Below are 16,716 nucleotides of genomic sequence, written 5' to 3'. Positions count from 1 at the left end.
GGATAGGACTGGGCAAGGCTTGGCAGTCACTCATAAGAATTTACTGAGGCAATAAATTTCAATCCAGTTGTTTTTTTTTAAATTCTCCAATTCCGACAACATGCTGCGTGAGGCATTTCTCATATTCGTATGCGTGGCATGGGCGGGATTTGCCATTCATATCTCGCCGTGGATCAAGGTCAGATCAATATCTTGAAACTGACACTATACACTTAGGACTAACGTCGTGTAGGGCATATCCTATAAAGTTGAACCCTACAATACTACGACATCTCGCTACCCAGTGCCATCGACTTCACACAGTGAAGAACACACGCGTCTACTGCAGACTCTTGAACGATCCAGTGGAAAATGGGACACTACCCACCCGCGACATCGATTGTTAACTGCCCTGCATGGATATAGCAGCTACAAAGACAAAAACCTAGCTGAGGTGACTCGATGGAGAAGTCTTTATAAAAATGTTCCTAAGCGGCAGCGAACGGTATGCTATTTCTTCTTTCTTTTATATCTTTCTGCGAATGTTAAGCAGGGTTGGCTGACTGGCCTAGTTGCTCGAATCAACCATCCACTACACGCGTAAACTCAACACAATGGAACATCTGCTCGAGAAAAATAACGAACTCGCCAGATCTATTGTTGATCACGGTCTTTGGTTCTACAATATTAGTCAACCTGAGCTGGACGAATTCATCAAAGAAAGTGAGACTGAGCAGCGGTACGCTGATAAGACTAGTGTCTCTCAGGGAATGAAGCATTTTGTACGAGACTGGGCAGATGAGGGCCATGAAGAGCGTGACCAATCTTTTGGATGTATTCTGGAATCACTCGCTCAGATACCACGGACGAAAGAGAGACCCTTGCGAGTGCTGTTGCCTGGGTCTGGATTAGGAAGATTAGCGCATGAGGTTGACAAGCTTGGAGGTGAGTACACCTTTTCCTATCCAGGAAGCTTTCATTGGTTAATCAGAGATTAGGCTTTGAGGTCACTATGAATGAATGGTCCACATACATGAATCTGGCATATCGTTATGTATCCAGTGTGTCTGTACCCAACAGTGTATCATTTCACCCGTACATCGACTGGTGGTCTCACCAGGCCACGACCGATGATCTTCAGCGCTCGGTCACATTTCCAAACCAAGTTATTCACCAATCATCTGTCCTGCTCATAGAGGGAGATTTCACTACGGTATTCACAGAACACACAGGCCAGTACGATATCATCGTGACCTTGTTTTTCATCGATACTGCACGGAACCTAGTCACATACCTGGAGACTATCCACAGATTACTTCGCCCTGGTGGCCGTTGGGTGAACCTGGGTCCTTTGTTGTATGGCACCGCGCCATTTGTGCAGCTGTCACTAGACGAGATTGTGACGTTAAGTGAGAGCTTGGGATTTGAGTTCCAGGAGACAGATCCCAAAATTGGAAATATCACATTGCCTAACTTGCCAGTGCGGGGGTTGGAGGTGGCATATGGTCGAAATGGGCGTGGGTTGAATAAGAATGCGTATCAGGCGCAGTATTGGGAGACTATTAGGCGTTAGAAAAGAACAAAATCCATGTAATATTTTGCCTTCTATTGAATTCCAAGCAGAGTGACTGCGGGTTAATAACATATCATCTCAATGCAACTTGGTGGTTCAAGAACGGGAGGCATGAGACGGGATAGGGCTATGAGCTACCTGCATCTTTGCCGGGGCAATACAATATCTCGTATAATACCCACCTAATTTAACCACCGAATAGCAATTCGTTTCCAAAAGCCAACATAATGACGCCCCTTCTACTCTAGCCCGCATTGACTAGCTAGCGCAGTCAGCGTCTCGGGCACGAGTTTCCGCTGATTCCGGTATGGTAGCTTAACCACATCAACAGATAGCAAAGATAGTTAGCTATACTAATCGAGTGTGCTAAACGAATGGAGAAGAACTTGCTCTTCTTGTAAACTCGAAATTCACATAACGAAGGCATTGTATAGCTCCTCGAATTATTGGCAAGTTGGGATCAGCAGGGACTGTCTGGTCTGACCTACACATGGTCCAATCCAAGATAGCCAAGATATATCCAAGAAACGCACAGCGCTCATTAATAAAAGATTCTTACCTACCACACGACCATCCAGCCGAAGACCAATAATCTTCCTAATGTAATGAGACAGCCCCCGCCGGCGCCAAGGCTCAGTGAGAACCTTTGGGGCACCAAGACTTCCTCTTTTCTTGGCGTCGCAAACCCTACTATCTCAGCGGAGTGGCAGGTATAAAGGGTCCGGACCCTGTGCAGTAAATCTCTGATTCCAGAACATTTGCCATTGTGATTATACTGTGCACAGTCCTCAAGTCCCTCGCCAAAATGAGACTATCTATCTTTTTCATTGCACTCTTGACTTCGGTCTCATCTGCAGCCACAACTGAGGATCCAGGCCCATCTCCTACTGCTTCAATCGGCTGTGAGCCACACGGAGATCATTGGTTTGTTCTACCCCGTCGCATACTGTGTCTATTACTCGAGAGTCTTTAGTAACACATTATATACAGGCACTGTGACGGCCCAGCCTCAACAGCTATCACCTCAGGTACATCAACGACAAGCGAGGTTGAAGTGAGCACCACTGCGGATGCTTCTCCCACCGCGCCCAGTCCTACCGAGTCTATTGGTTGCGAGCCACATGGCGACCACTGGCACTGTGATGGACCAGCCTCAGCCACTGTCTCAGGTACATCAACGGGCGATGTCAAAGTGAGCACCACTGCAGACGCTTCTCCCACAGCGCCCAGTCCTACTGAGTCTGTGGGCTGCGAGCCACATGGTGACCACTGGCACTGCGATGGACCGGCCGAGACAGCTAGTGCTTCTGTCAGTGCTTCTGCCAGTGCCTCTACAAGTGCTTCTGCCAGTGCCTCTACAAGTGCTTCTACAAGTGCTTCTACAAGTGCCTCCACGAGTGCCTCCGCCGGTGCCGCTACGAGTTCTGGAGATGACGCAGGTGGTGCTGGATCAATTGGAGTGCAATTCTCCCTACTTGTTGGATTGTCACTTGTGGCTGCTGGTCTGAATATTTGATTGACGATGATCTCAGAGACATGAGACTGTGTATATGTGTGTGTATATTTGTGTGCGTGTGTGCGGGTTTATGTTGCTATATCAAGCCAAGTGTATCAACCTACAGTGCAGTGACCTCACTCCGTACTGTATTGTCTTTCCATTCGGCTTCAAGAAGATAGTCTGATTTCAATTTCAGTTTCGTGATTGGAGGGAATCCTGCACTTGAAGTTGCTTGTAAGAGCTATGGGAAATTTGACCCTAGGCAAAAGCTATTGAGCGTATTGTTTAATCCCTAAAATGTGCTTAAGCATGAGACTGAGTCCCGGTAATTCAAGTGCTAATTAGCATAGTACAGGTCATGAAGCATAACCGCGCAGGGGCCAAGCAAACAAATGAATAAATAATAATGTGGCGAGCGCGAAACGAACGGTAATCTAAGGATGGGAAAAAAAAAGGGGGAATGATCGACGAAATGGAACCTAGCGATATAGAACCCTACACTAACGGTGGCTACTGTAGAGCAGTATACCGCTAGGATCCATTCCGTCGATCATTCCGAGGAGGATATCCTAATGGTGATTCTTATACTATCTTGAAAAGACATTGAAGTGCATTAAAGGAAAATTTAGATGTTTGGATGAATATAACTACCGGTCAATGTAGGCTCTTCGTGCATATCGCCCGATTAGGTAATTTCTCTAATCCCATCTCTGCTCTCAAGCAACCATACAACTAGGTGATTGCCTTTATAAGCCTAACTCATCATGTACTACTACTGCCCCTGTGGGCACATACCTAAGTATCTCATACAGCCATTTGGCCTAGCCAGGCCGAAAAATTCCAAATTTCCGAACGGACAGACACTGAAGAATATACATGTTGAAAAGTACTATAGTGCACTCGCTGACCATTGAGGGTCTGAATTCGTAACATGACATGTAAACTATTAGGATTGACACCGTGAGCTTCGTGGGAGAATATTTGCTTAATTTTGCTCCAATTTGATCGATGCATTGTGGTCAAGATGCCGGGCTCTAGTTTTACGCTAAGTGACCTTACGACCTTAAACCCTATGTGCAACCCACATCTATACGACATTATTGTATCATGAATTGCAAAATGGGTCATACAAAAAAAACCAATAGAAATAGGAGTAAAGAAAGGTCACAATAGATGACCGCAAAGTAGTCATCAAAGAATCTGGTTGTGGATTAGCAGTGCGAACAAGAGAAAAGCAAGTGAAGGATCTCGATGGAGAAAGTCCGATGATTTGTTTTTTTTTTGTTTCTTTCGCTACATAGAATGTTGAATACAGAACGAGTGTGGGAAGATCCAGGATGGGTATGTATAGCCAGTTCGAGGGAGATGTAAACAAGACGGAAAAAGGAAAGATGGAACTGGATCCCCTATCCAAGTGGAGAGAAGGAGAAGGAGAACAAGAAAAAAGACAAGAGGAACAGAACGGACTTAACCTCCGTAATGTTCCAGCCCTAGATCCTATCCTACAATCCAGTGATCCGGAAAATCGGAAATTGAAAGTTGGTTTGGTTGGCTTGTAAAAAAAAAACGAGAGCTTCGTGAGTAGTGGGTTACATTGAACAAAGAACACCAAGAATCCAGAACAGGAGAGGGAATAAATTCTGCATTGCACGCTGCTGCAAGAGGGGAAGAGGGAGAGAGATCCAGGTACAGTAGAGGCAGAGTAGAGGTAATAGCAACAGACGCTCTATTCCTGTCCAAAGCCAAGCGTTTCCTCCACCGCGATAGACATTTTGTGCTCGAGGGCATCGTGCGTCTTGTAAGGAGGGAGATCAAGACGGTTGAAGCTGTGTTGAGAAAAAGGTTAGCTATGACACACCAGATATAACAGCCAGCATCGGATACATACCAAGTGTGCGACTTGGGTAGCGCAGCAGGATCACCAGACTTCTCAATGGTAAACCGTCTGGGACCATCAGATCCCTGCAGATCCTTGAATCCGTTGACAGGGATACGCGAGGTACCAGTAGTGAACTGGAGAAGACGAGACTTCTGCTCGGCATCCCAGGTGCGGACGATCTTCCAGAAGTTCTGGATGACCTCGTCCTGCTCCTGGTAGCCGCGGTAGTCGGTGTGCTTCTTCCAGTCTTCGACATCGATATCAGCGATACCACCAATGAGCAACTCGAGTTCGCGCTCGTCGAAGACGTTGACGAGATCGGGGGGAATAAGCTCGTTGAAGCCGGACATGAAGGCGTCGAACTGCTCCTCGACTCGCTTCATGATCTTCCATTCCGTAACCAACCTGCGATGAGGTTAGCGGGGTTTCATCGGGCTGGAGGCTGAGGTGGTTCCACTTACTCAATGTACTGAGGCTTGTTCTCGTTGGTGACGGGAATGTCCCGACCACCGGGTATCAAATCAATAGTGCGACGCTCGCCAAACTTCTCATCGTCAACCGAAAATGTGAGTTCCACAATTCCGTTAATGTCGTTATCCCTGCCATGGAGTTAGTGACTATTTCTCGGAACAAGAGTATGTATCAATCTTACAGTGTCCATGCCAAATTGCGGTGCAGATCCTCATCCACACCTTCCATATCTTGAAGACTGACCTTCTTCCGCAACATCATCTTGTAGAAAGCTCCAATGAAGAAGGAATCCAAGAAACGACGGTGGAAGATAGCCAGACCAACCACTCGGCCGATGAACTTGAAGTAATTGAGATGCTCGGGGTTCACGCCCGAGTGGGGATTAATCTGCAGGGTGTAATTATCATGGGCAGAGTATTCGAAGAGACAGTAGAAAGGATTGAACATTTCGTGGGAGAGGAGGAAGAAGAATTCACTAAGAGAGTTAGCAACTTTTTCCCAAGGCTGGAGAAAAGGAGAACAGAACATACCGTGAAAGACCACCGTAGTCAAGACCATCTTCACCATCGAACTTGATCATTAGGCGCTTCTTAAGATCAGATGCACTCTGGCGCATAATCTCGGCATATGAATCCTCGAAGATGTTATTACGACGGACTTTAACGTGGCACTGTCCGGACATAATGCGCAACGCGGGTTGGGACCGGAAGTAGATCAGCTTGCGGCGGAAGTCACGCTTATACTGGGGCACACCCTGATCCAAAGAGGAGGGGAGTCGCGGATCATCCCAAGTAGTCGTCTTGGTGTTGTGGTCGACGAAATATACTCGAGCAGTGTTGGTAAGACGCATCTCCCAGCCGCTAGGGAGAGGACCCAATTGGGATACGGGCTGCTGTTGAATGGTGGTATTGTTCGCTCCACCTGTGGTCTGTCCCTGGCCATACATGCGGATATACTGCTGCCGACGAGGATCGACCCATGTTGTCGTCCGGGTGTTGTGGTCCACGAAGTAGGGCCGTCCCTCGGGTGTCACTCGTCGTTCCCAGCCTGGTGGAAGCTCCCCTGTGCCTGCAGTGGTGGCTCCCGTCGCCATCATGGAGATTGCGGCGGCGTTGGACCCGGCTGGGGCTCCAGTTGCGAGAGAGGTTCCTGCGTTAGGCCCGGGCGGTGGTGTAGGTATCTGCTGGGCATCCGGCAGGTTGGGTGAATTGGCGCCAGTTCGATCCTCTGGGAGCATTCTGCTCTGGTGGGCCCGACGTTCGAGCTGCATGTTGGCTTCGCGCTGCGAACGTTGGGCATGCTCGTTGTAGTTAGCCGATGGTCGTGACCAAGTCGTGGTGCGCGTATTGTGGTCCACATAATATGTCCGTCCCAAATTGTCTTCGCGGCGTTCGTATCCGGCGGGGAGTCGACCCTGACTATCCTCAAAGGAGCTGAGATTGGCGCGAGAGGGGGCGCCGGGTCCAGGGGGGTTCGTCGGGGCGCCATTCAACGGGGGAGGAGCGCCAGCCGGTGGACCGGTGGTCGGAGTACGCTGGGCCAATGATGAACTTGATGCTGCGGCAGGGGATGTATCGAGATTGCTGGGGCCAGCCTGTGATTGGGGTGTGGTTGCTGCAACCTGGGGCACAAGGCCGCTGGAAGTGGATGTCTGGGCCTGTTGACGTTGGAGTCCATTCTGGTTCGGATGCGGGGTGGTGAGGTTTGATGATAGGTTGATGATCAATTTTCCGTGGACCACGAGGTTATCATTCGATTTTTTCAGATCCCGAGTTAGCATTTCTGTGGGGGGCACATGGCCGTCAGCTCAGTCCACGTTTTCATGACTCGCGATCGGCGTTCTTCAGACGTACCATCACCACCCATCGACAAGTCAATGACATCGCCGATGCGAACATTGATGACTCCGAGGAAACCCTGGTCCTTCTTCTTGAATTTCTTCTGGTCGAAGATCTGAATTGCAAGAATGCTGTCCTCGTTGACTCTCCTGTAAAGATCCATGGTTAGCAAAATTTACCCTTTTCGCTGACAACAGCGGGGTATCACGTACAAGTCGAATGGCTCATTCCAATAGGGGTTCAGAGTCTTCTTGATCACAGAAGTTGTATGTGTTTGCTCTCCTCCAACAGTAGCCACAGCGAATGGATCGGGGAATCCTAGAAAGAGGAAAAGATGGTCAGTTCAACCCCGCAGCGCTCGAACGACCGATCTCAAGGAGACAACATACTGAAAACATCGCGTTTGTACAAGCCGTCAGCCGCGATAACTATAAAGCCAGAGATGTTAGTCTTGTACGGATGCGGAACCCCGCAGAGTCCCAAGATGATTCGACGGAATGACAGTCTTACTCGTGACCCGGAGATTTGGCTGGCTACAATTCATGTCAGCGGATGATCTGACGATCGAGGCTCGATCGGAATAGTGGTCAGAGAGGGGTACAACTTACGCTGGGAGATTTGACGCCATGATGCTTTACAAGCGCCGATCAATCACCGCCAAAGAACAGCGCGGGCGCGCACATTCACGAGGGGGAGAAGGACCAAACCGAGTTCGCCCAGGGTCAAAGCCTGGAAAGAGTGGATAGGTTGGTGATTTGCAGGTTTGGTGATGGTTAGTGTTGAGAGAGGAGAAGGAAGAGAAAGGGAAGGGTTAGGCGTTAGGTGCGCCCGGGTTTGTATGGCGCAGGTACTCGGACTACGTATTCACTATGTACGGGATACCCGGTCAGTACTTCCTGGGGCTGAGCACAAGATTTATAACGATTATAATTTCGCTCTTATTTTACTATATTAGCTATACATTGTATATTAATGTATAGCCCTAGAATGCCATAATATCATTTTTTTCTTTTCCAAGTTTCCTTAAGCATACGTAATAGAGCAAATTCAGCGGGTGTGGGCGGGTACAGTGGCAATTCTGATCTTAATAGGAGAGAGAGAGAGATGGGAATTATCACAACTATCACAGCTATCCTGACCTTTTATTTAGGCAACCATATTCATATCTATATTCTATGCTCTTTTGGATACTCCGTACTTACATCAATTACTATATAGTATGTATTCAGTACCATATATAATACATAATCCTCCTATATTAGCTAACTACTGTATGTTGTACATTAAAATACACCCCCTAAAAAGTCAATAGCCAAATCTTATCTCTGGTTTTTTTTTTTTTGCTAATTCTCTGCCCGGAAATTATTGTACAGCACAGTTCCCACAACTCCAAACCCACACCCAGAGAAAATGAGGAGAGGATTAGATCCTGGAATCGGACACCAGACCCGGGATTTCCAGGAGCACGCTCAAACAAGACACTTAGTAGGGCGAGAAACCACGTCCTCGGCCTCGGTAGGGAGCACCGCCACGATATCCACCACCACGAGGGAAGCCACGACCACGACCGCGGAAGGCACCCCGGCCACGGCCACGGTGCATACCAGGCAGGTTAGTACGCTTGGGAACGACCTGTTATTTCAAAATAAGCAAGTGTAGAGAGAATAGTACCAGCAATTATAAACCGACCTTCAAGTTGCGACCGCGGAAGACACTCTCGTTCAACACCAGAGCCTGAGCGACCAAGCTGGGTTCTGAAAATTCAACGTAGGCATAACTGCAGCACGTTGTCAGCATATATCCATCTTGTATTTTCTTTCCATCTGTCCAAATCTCACCCTTTGGGCTGGCCAGAGAACTTGTCCAGCAAGATGGTAACCCGGTTGATGGAACCACAGCTCTGGAAATGAGCCTGGATCTCCTCCGGCGAAGCACCGTAGTCGACATTGCCGACGAAAATGCTACGCGCATCAATATCTTCCTTGTTCTCTTGGAGGCTCTCGGTTTGTTGGTCGAGGTCAGCTTGCATCTCGCGCAGCTTGGCAGCCTCGGATTCCATCTCGGCCACTCGTCGCTTCATGGCCTCAATCTCTTCCTGTATGGATCAATCATGTCAGCGGGGAATGTCTTGTATATGGGATAAAGTATGCGACGTGGGTATGAAAGAAATGACCCAAACTTCACGAACAAAGAGTGGAATTGCTTTCAGTGCAGCGGAACAACCCCGATCACACCTACCTCGTCATCTGCACCATCTTCCTGGGGTGGAATCTGCTCCCCCTTAATCTCCTCTGGAATCACCTGGCCTTCAGCAGCCATCTTGTCGAACAAAAAAAAAAAAGAAAGTTGTTGGGGTTGGGGGTATTCGAAGGGTCGGTGAAAGCGCCGGGGATACCGATGAGGGGAGCAAGTCAGAGCTCTCCGAGGGTTGGTTTAATCTTATTGGGCCAAATTTGGTAAAGAAAAATGAAGGTATTGAGTTGGTTGAAATTGTAAAATACCCAGATAATTTGTACGAGTTAACAGATCCCTCTGTTCAAGACTTTCAAGCGGCAGAGAATTGAAGTTCTGGGATTTGGCAACGAGAGGCTCTCTCCTTTGGGAATAGCGCCTTTTCCGGCAGCGATGAATTGGTGGTATACTGCCGGGCGGTGTATATACCGGTAATCATCTTTCCAGCCTCACCCATTCACTAAACGGGGGTGTCACGAAACAATTAGAAACATTCAGCTAACAGATCTCTAGAAATTAACCATGGAGGTATTTTTTGCATGGCCCGCGCATATAAAAGGTCCACAAGTATGATACTTGAATACCCTGAATGTTCTTCACCCTCGACCTACATAGGTAAGGAAACTACAACTATATATCAATACAGAAAGCCCACTTCTTTTTAACTATCCAACCTGAATAAATATCAAGCGCAGTAAAAGTCACCTAAAATTGGTGATTTATGAGCAATCTTGTTTTTGATATGCTCCTTATTCTCAATTGGATAGTACCTGTTGTGTAGGTCATAGTATTACAGACCCCATACATATAGGAGCCATAGATCATCGAGAATGCAAATTATGTTGAATCGGAATCGACACGATTTACTTCTGGCTACCGTGTATATATTTTCAAATGTTGCTAGATAAGTGAAAAACTCCAGTCTGGGAGAGGTGCAAGCAAGCCGCAAGACGATCACAAGATGAAAGGGATAAATTCAATTCTATAAAATCCTGTTTTGGGGAGAATCAAGGAAATCAGAGCGAACAATTCAACCCGTAGGAATAGATAGCAACATCATAGATAATGTTGAGGAAATGACTCGATTCAAGGTATCATGTATCAAATTGAAAAAGCATGGGATCTGCAACAAGGCGGATGAAAGGAGAAGGACATATGATCGGGCGAACACCAAGGCATTTATTTACACGGATGAGGGAGGAAGGAGGTGGGGTAGGCATAAGGACAGTATCACGCAGCCGGGGGGTGGTTCTTGCGGAATGAGACCTTCTCAACAGCCACATTTTCCACCCCATTGGCATCAGTCTTCAGCTGGTAGACATACAACACAAGGACATCACCTTGAATCTATTGAGGGTCAGCATATATACTATCCACCAAATCCGTCAGGGCAACTCACGTCCATCAAGCAGAAACTCGGTGTAGGCTCCTCGCCATCTGGCCAGAAGCCCGAGCTCATGGCACCTGTTGCGCTTCCCGGGTTGATAAAGAACCGACCCTCCATCTCAAATGCCTCAAAGCGGTGGGTACCACCCCAGAGCAGGACATCGACGTCCATCTGGCGGGCCGCGATAAGCAGTGCGTCGGCGTCGGCGGGTGGCACGATGGTGTGGCCATGAGTGAAACCAATTCGTAGACTACCATGGTTCACGATCTTAGAGAGTGGAAGATTGGGAGAGTCGACATCGTAGTCGCCCTTGACCATCTGCAGGTCTGGAGCTACCTCGCGGAGGAAATCATAGGTCTCGCGGTCAGTCAGGTTGCCCAGACAAAGGGTCTGGCCAATCTTGCCAGGGGTCAGGAGTTTGCGAAACTAGAATCGGCGGACAGTATCAGCTGGCTGGAATAAATTGTGATGCAGAAGAAAGACGGACCTTGGCTGGAAGATCCTAGACGATGTGTTAGCGGAGATAGTGAAGCTGAGCTGAGGACAGCTTACAGGAGCTCGGTCAGGGATGAACAGGTCACCAATGACCAAGACCAAACGGGCGGTCATCCTTGAGGGTGCGTGTGGGGTAAATGGAGATCAATGGTCCATCCACGGTGATCAGAAATTGAAGCAAGCCAGATGGAAACAACGCCTGTTGGCTTCAGCCTGATGGAGCTTCGCGGGGAAGAGCAACTAAGCAATGCCCTAAGCCCTATTTTATGTCTAAATATGGCTAGCGCTATCTGTTCTATGAAGCCATCCCGATCTTTGGTTTGTTTCGCATTGGCTCATCAGGCCGAACCTCTCGTCCGAATACTTTTCGGGTTGATGAGTCCAATCCATGTTCTACCTCATATTTGTTCGAAGGTTTCCTAACCCTTCGCGGAGGTTACCGTGAGGAGATCAGGAGGGGGCATACTACATTGGGGTTCGAGGATCGAATGGAGTAGCAATTGCCGGGCAGCCATCGGCATTGAGATTGATCTACAAAATAAAAACAGTTGGGGTGTTATACACACATTCAACTAAGAGAGCAGGTCTATATTAGATTTGGATACTCCTATCTCCAACATATTTGTAGTACAAAATATAACATAGATATACAATCCTGTTCAATTGCTAATAGAATGATATAAAATGACATAAAAACCTGCAGAATACCCCAGATATTGATTTAATATCCACCAATATCTATAGAATAGCACGTACAGCGTAGGACGTAGACTGTTGGGAGTCTCAATCGGTAGGATCCGCCCGGCCTTCCTTTCTCCGACGTCCAAACCCCCCAAAGGAAAAACAACCCCCTTTGGAGACAAGAGCGTGACTCAATTCATAAATAATCCTCCCAATCTCACTCTCACATGCCCCTCGGTTCTATCATCCGAGTCAACAAATCATCGAATCCTAATCGGTATCTCGGCCAATCCACTCGGCGGCGATCCCCGAAGTCACCAGTTACCCTCGGGAACTCCTCCAATCCCCTTTCACGCGAAATACCCCGCGGCGCGCCGCAATCGGAAAGCTGGCGTCCAAAAAGACTACGGAGCGCCTGAGTCTGATTTCCAGACACCTGGACCAGAGCCTTCCGTTACCTGACCTCAATACTCCGTTCTCAACCGAGAGAGATTCGCTATTCTCCGACGACGTCGAATATAAACCCATTGAACGCTCCATCCCTCCTGCCCCTCCCTCCGAACCAACTCCCACTATGTCTGCTCAAGCCCCTCACAACACCCTCCTGATCCCGGGACCCATCGAATTCGACGATGCCGTCCTTCAGTCTATGTCCCACTATGCGTGAGTTGTCCAGGTTACAATCCATCATGCTGCAATGAACAACCAACTGACTCCTCTAGTGAGAGTCATGTTGCTCCCGGCTTCGTCAAGGTCTTCGGCGAGACCCTGACTCTCGTCCGCAAGCTGTTCCAATCCACCAACCCCACCGCGCAACCCTTCATCATCTCCGGAAGCGGTACACTGGGCTGGGATCTCGTCTCCGCCAACTTTATCGAGCGCGGCGAGAACGCCCTTGTTCTCAACACCGGCTACTTCGGTGATTCCTTCGGCCAGTGCCTCAAGACATACGGTGCCAATGTGACACACCTCAAGGCTCCTATCGGCGATCGCACCCCGCTCGAGGAGGTGGAGGCAGCCCTGAAGGAGAAGTCGTACAAGCTCATCACCCTCACACACGTCGACACATCGACCGGCGTGCTCTCTGACGTCAAGGGCGTGGCACAATTGGTGCGCCGCGTCAGCCCAGACACCCTCGTGGTCGTGGACGGCGTGTGCAGTGTCGGCTCTGAGGAGATCGCCTTCGACGAGTGGGACCTCGATGCTGTCCTCACAGCTTCACAGAAGGCCATCGGCTGCCCGCCCGGTCTCAGCATCGTCATGACCTCCGGCCGCGCCATCCAGGCCGCCCAGTCGCGCAAGACCCCTCCCGGCGCTTACTACGCCTCCATCGCCAACTGGCTTCCCATCATGCAGAACTACGAGAACAACAAGCCCTCTTACTTCGCTACCCCTCCCACCCAGCTCATCCACGCCCTGCACACCACCCTCACCCAGATCACCGCCGATGTCCCCGGCCGCTTCGCTATCCACACCGAAGTCTCGAATAAGGTTAAGGCTGCTGCGGCTGAGCTCGGTCTTAAGCAGCTCGCTTCTCGCCCTGAGTGCCAGGCTCATGGTATGACTGCCATGTACTTGCCCGAGGGTCTGGTCCCGGCCGATGTCCTGCCTGGTCTGCTTAAGCGTGGTGTCATCTTTGCAGCTGGCCTGCACAAGGAGATTGCTACCAAGTACATCCGTTTCGGTCACATGGGTGTCAGTGTTACTGACCCCAAGCGTGGTGATGTTGACAATGCCCTGGCGGCGCTCAAGGAGGCTCTGGCTGAGGCCAAGCAGGCTAAGGGCCTGTAAGGGCCGTAGTTAGGTAGCTTCAGTGTAAATTGGATCACTTGGACTTATCTAAAGTAAGCCTTGTAGATTATTTTTTGGGTAAAATTACTGCAATGAATTATTGATCATGAACAATGTCATATTCCAGTTGTAAAAAATGTCATATTCCAGTTGTAAAAACTGCCTTATTGCATAGGAAAGTAACATGGCCTCACTTTGTACATACCTAGGTAGGTCGAAGTGGTTACTATGTACATTGTACAAAGCAATGATCTTTGTTCGCTTCTTCCCTTTCCTACCAACAATATACTGTCTCGACCTACCCCAAACCAGAAACAAACTAACCTGCAGGTACCCGCCGATCCTCCACATTCTGGAATCCTCCCTATTGGCGCGTCTACCCAGACCCAACCTTCCAAGGAAGACCCTAGCCGAAGAATGCACCAGCCATGTAGGAGATTTCGAACAGCCAGTCGCAGTCAAGAATGTAATAATACGCTAGGAATTACTCCGTACAGTTTTCTGTTTCCCCCTGCCAGCTCCTAGTTGGTGTTAGACAAGCCAGAATTGCCAAGGTCCCCTCCCACACCCCTAGATAGCCACGCATTGACCAACCTGCTCTTGCATAGACACGGTTGATATTCAATATTTTGATTGCAGTGCTAGGTTGTATAGATAGATATAACCCAGAAGGCTTTCTAAATCGATCTAGCGGATCTGGGGATTCCATTTCCACATGGGATCTCCTTGTATGGCTTCTGATAGAGTTTCGCCAGAGATGAAGATTGCAGGAATGGAATGTATTGTCTTCAATAGAAATGTAGCACTGGACTACATTTTGCATATATCTGCGTGCCTGTCCATCCCGTGGATGTCTATTCCCTTCTATTAGTCCAATCCATATATAAAATCTCTCAAAATGCATTACTTGAAATCCACCCTCCCATTTATCCTAGCAGCCGCTACTCTCGCCTCCGCGGATACAACATCAACCACATTAGCAGACAGCTCGGTGAATACTGCATGTGCATCAGAAAAGTAAGACCAGCCGATTCAAGTATACATGTCTGCGGACAGTTACGGTTAAATCTATTTCCAGCCGAGCCCAAATACTAATTATTTAACCCAACAGTATCCTACAGTGCATCCAATCAATGCAATCTAACCTGGCGATCTGCGCACCCGACGACTGGAACTGTCAGTGTACTATTAGTACGAATATCTTGGAGTAAGCCTCACCTAACGCCGAGTTATTTTCAAAATTTACCCCATACACCACATCCCATTAACATACTGACACTAATACCACCTAGCTGCTATAACAACTGCCCTGACGACATATCGAGAAAAGACGCCGAGTCCACTCGCCAACAAAATTGTGCTAATGCCAAAGCACACGCGCCGACATCAACAGCTGCATCTGCTACAAGCTCTAGTAGAGCCGCCGCTACGACCAGCACTGATATTGACGACGGAGCTGATATATTCGACTCGGAGGTTGAAAATAATTTCGAGGGACGTCCAATAAAGTCGTATAGTGGGTTGGAGGCCAATTCGATTCCCCGTCTAGAAGAGGGAACTGGTTCTAGTTTGAGGATGGGAAGTTGGTTGGGGGCTCTGGCGCTTGCGGTGGGAGTTCTTTTATAATTCTGGTATTGGGTTGAGGTTCTAGTGTCTTTTGATATTACTGTATGTATACATATACCATACAAAGATTGTCCTAGGAAACATAACGTCATACTATTTCATCTCTGCACATAATGTACTTCATTGTTTTTTCTGGCATTTTCTTCAACCAAGTAACTCAAGAATCAGAAAAACAAGAACCCCATGCTCCGAACCGGGCAGATGAAAAGGAAAAGAAAATCTACATAAGACTGGACTGTTTGGTATCATTCGTAAAAGAACGAAAATTTGTCCTGTAACACGCTAGGCATCCTGCTCAATGACTCGAACAATTTCAGTTCCATTCTTTGTATCTCCAACTGACTCTCCTGCCATCCAGCACAGGATGGTGACCCAGTCGTCCAAGTTGTTTTGCACCCCATCCTTAAAGTCCATGATGGGTGATACACGGACCTGGAGAGCCATGGGGTTCTTCTTGTCGTGCCAGATCTGCAGGACGCGGACTTGGAAATCCGACATCGAAAAGACAGTGATAGGGATATATCGGTGGTCGTTATATCCATCTTCGATTCGGCGTTTGGCGATCAAACCGTAGGAAAGAGATACCTCACCTGAGTTGAGGCGACCAACACGGAGGGGCTGCGAATCGCCTACGTAGGCGTTGATATGGGGCTGAGCTTTATTCATCGCGTTTGTCCAGCCTTCGAGCTTCCATTGGCATTGAGACCGATATATAGAGCCAAGATGATTGCTAGAGAGTACTGTTAGTTAAACAAACAAAGGTGTTAGAGATGGTATAAAAACTTAGGCGATTTACTCTTCATCGGCTATTCGATGCGGTGCATTGTTGCCGAAGAAATTCTGCAGAGTAGCATGCAAAATTCCAATCACATGGCGTGCGTTATGCCATCGCCGGAATTTGTACCTCTCTGGACTATCTTTGATGTATAAACCGTGGATGTCAAATTTATCCCAAGGCTGTTCATGGTTCACATATTCTCTCATTTTCTCATGGGAAAACGGCTTCACAAAGCGTGGGCCATAGTCTAGAGATTCACCGGACGATAGGTCTAGCTCGGTAGTGGTGATGTGCAATTTCTTTTGGTTGCTGCGAGAAAGGAGGAAAGCGAGGAGCTTTCTAGTAGCGTTGTGGCAGGATTTGACCCAAATCTGACCTTCGTCCCACTGTGTCGTTTGGGACTTATTCTCTGATGTGTTAGGCTCCATACTTGTGCGCCGGATGGTCACAATAGTATGGTAGGCGTTGAAGTTTGCTAGAGGGTTGTC

The 16,716-nt window shown here is 48.3% G+C and overlaps 8 protein-coding genes across 8 annotated transcripts; 4 read left to right on the top strand and 4 right to left on the bottom strand.

Annotated features, from left to right (window-relative positions):
- Window positions 1–100: 100 nt before the first annotated feature.
- PEX2_075430 (uncharacterized protein) lies at window positions 101–1,552 on the top strand (the record flags this gene model as incomplete). Its single annotated transcript, XM_016744813.1, has 4 exons — window positions 101–178; window positions 233–484; window positions 552–924; window positions 978–1,552. 4 exons carry the CDS (start codon window positions 101–103, stop codon window positions 1,550–1,552), a joined length of 1,278 nt encoding a protein of 425 aa, XP_016600733.1.
- Window positions 1,553–2,357: 805 nt separating this feature from the next.
- Window positions 2,358–3,068, top strand: PEX2_075420 (uncharacterized protein; the record flags this gene model as incomplete). Its single annotated transcript, XM_016744812.1, has 2 exons — window positions 2,358–2,476; window positions 2,543–3,068. 2 exons carry the CDS (start codon window positions 2,358–2,360, stop codon window positions 3,066–3,068), a joined length of 645 nt encoding a protein of 214 aa, XP_016600732.1.
- A 1,708-nt stretch (window positions 3,069–4,776) lies between these two features.
- PEX2_075410 (NEDD4 family E3 ubiquitin-protein ligase) lies at window positions 4,777–7,866 on the bottom strand (the record flags this gene model as incomplete). The annotated part of the gene is made up of 10 exons (XM_016744811.1): window positions 4,777–4,876; window positions 4,939–5,334; window positions 5,391–5,528; window positions 5,582–5,875; window positions 5,931–7,182; window positions 7,254–7,387; window positions 7,451–7,556; window positions 7,628–7,666; window positions 7,749–7,771; window positions 7,847–7,866. The coding sequence occupies 10 exons, from the start codon at window positions 7,864–7,866 to the stop codon at window positions 4,777–4,779; spliced, it is 2,502 nt and encodes an 833-aa protein (XP_016600731.1).
- An 854-nt stretch (window positions 7,867–8,720) lies between these two features.
- On the bottom strand, window positions 8,721–9,557 carry PEX2_075400 (polyadenylate-binding protein; the record flags this gene model as incomplete). Its single annotated transcript, XM_016744810.1, has 4 exons — window positions 8,721–8,870; window positions 8,928–9,015; window positions 9,077–9,333; window positions 9,477–9,557. The coding sequence occupies 4 exons, from the start codon at window positions 9,555–9,557 to the stop codon at window positions 8,721–8,723; spliced, it is 576 nt and encodes a 191-aa protein (XP_016600730.1).
- A 1,143-nt stretch (window positions 9,558–10,700) lies between these two features.
- On the bottom strand, window positions 10,701–11,466 carry PEX2_075390 (vacuolar protein sorting-associated protein 29; the record flags this gene model as incomplete). Its single annotated transcript, XM_016744809.1, has 4 exons — window positions 10,701–10,817; window positions 10,870–11,283; window positions 11,345–11,359; window positions 11,410–11,466. 4 exons carry the CDS (start codon window positions 11,464–11,466, stop codon window positions 10,701–10,703), a joined length of 603 nt encoding a protein of 200 aa, XP_016600729.1.
- A 794-nt stretch (window positions 11,467–12,260) lies between these two features.
- PEX2_075380 (alanine--glyoxylate transaminase) lies at window positions 12,261–13,824 on the top strand (the record flags this gene model as incomplete). The annotated part of the gene is made up of 3 exons (XM_016744808.1): window positions 12,261–12,310; window positions 12,355–12,696; window positions 12,756–13,824. 3 exons carry the CDS (start codon window positions 12,261–12,263, stop codon window positions 13,822–13,824), a joined length of 1,461 nt encoding a protein of 486 aa, XP_016600728.1.
- An 898-nt stretch (window positions 13,825–14,722) lies between these two features.
- PEX2_075370 (GPI anchored serine-threonine rich protein) lies at window positions 14,723–15,450 on the top strand (the record flags this gene model as incomplete). The annotated part of the gene is made up of 3 exons (XM_016744807.1): window positions 14,723–14,841; window positions 14,936–15,031; window positions 15,117–15,450. 3 exons carry the CDS (start codon window positions 14,723–14,725, stop codon window positions 15,448–15,450), a joined length of 549 nt encoding a protein of 182 aa, XP_016600727.1.
- Window positions 15,451–15,732: 282 nt separating this feature from the next.
- PEX2_075360 (uncharacterized protein) lies at window positions 15,733–16,656 on the bottom strand (the record flags this gene model as incomplete). Its single annotated transcript, XM_016744806.1, has 2 exons — window positions 15,733–16,180; window positions 16,247–16,656. The coding sequence occupies 2 exons, from the start codon at window positions 16,654–16,656 to the stop codon at window positions 15,733–15,735; spliced, it is 858 nt and encodes a 285-aa protein (XP_016600726.1).
- Between the last annotated feature and the right edge of the window lie 60 nt (window positions 16,657–16,716).

The sequence above is a fragment of the Penicillium expansum genome, assembly GCF_000769745.1.
Source record: "Penicillium expansum strain MD-8 chromosome Unknown contig258, whole genome shotgun sequence".
Classification (NCBI taxonomy): domain Eukaryota; kingdom Fungi; phylum Ascomycota; class Eurotiomycetes; order Eurotiales; family Aspergillaceae; genus Penicillium; species Penicillium expansum.
The sequence above is the reverse complement of the archived record's forward strand: the minus strand, read 5'-3'. Positions and strand labels throughout refer to the sequence as shown.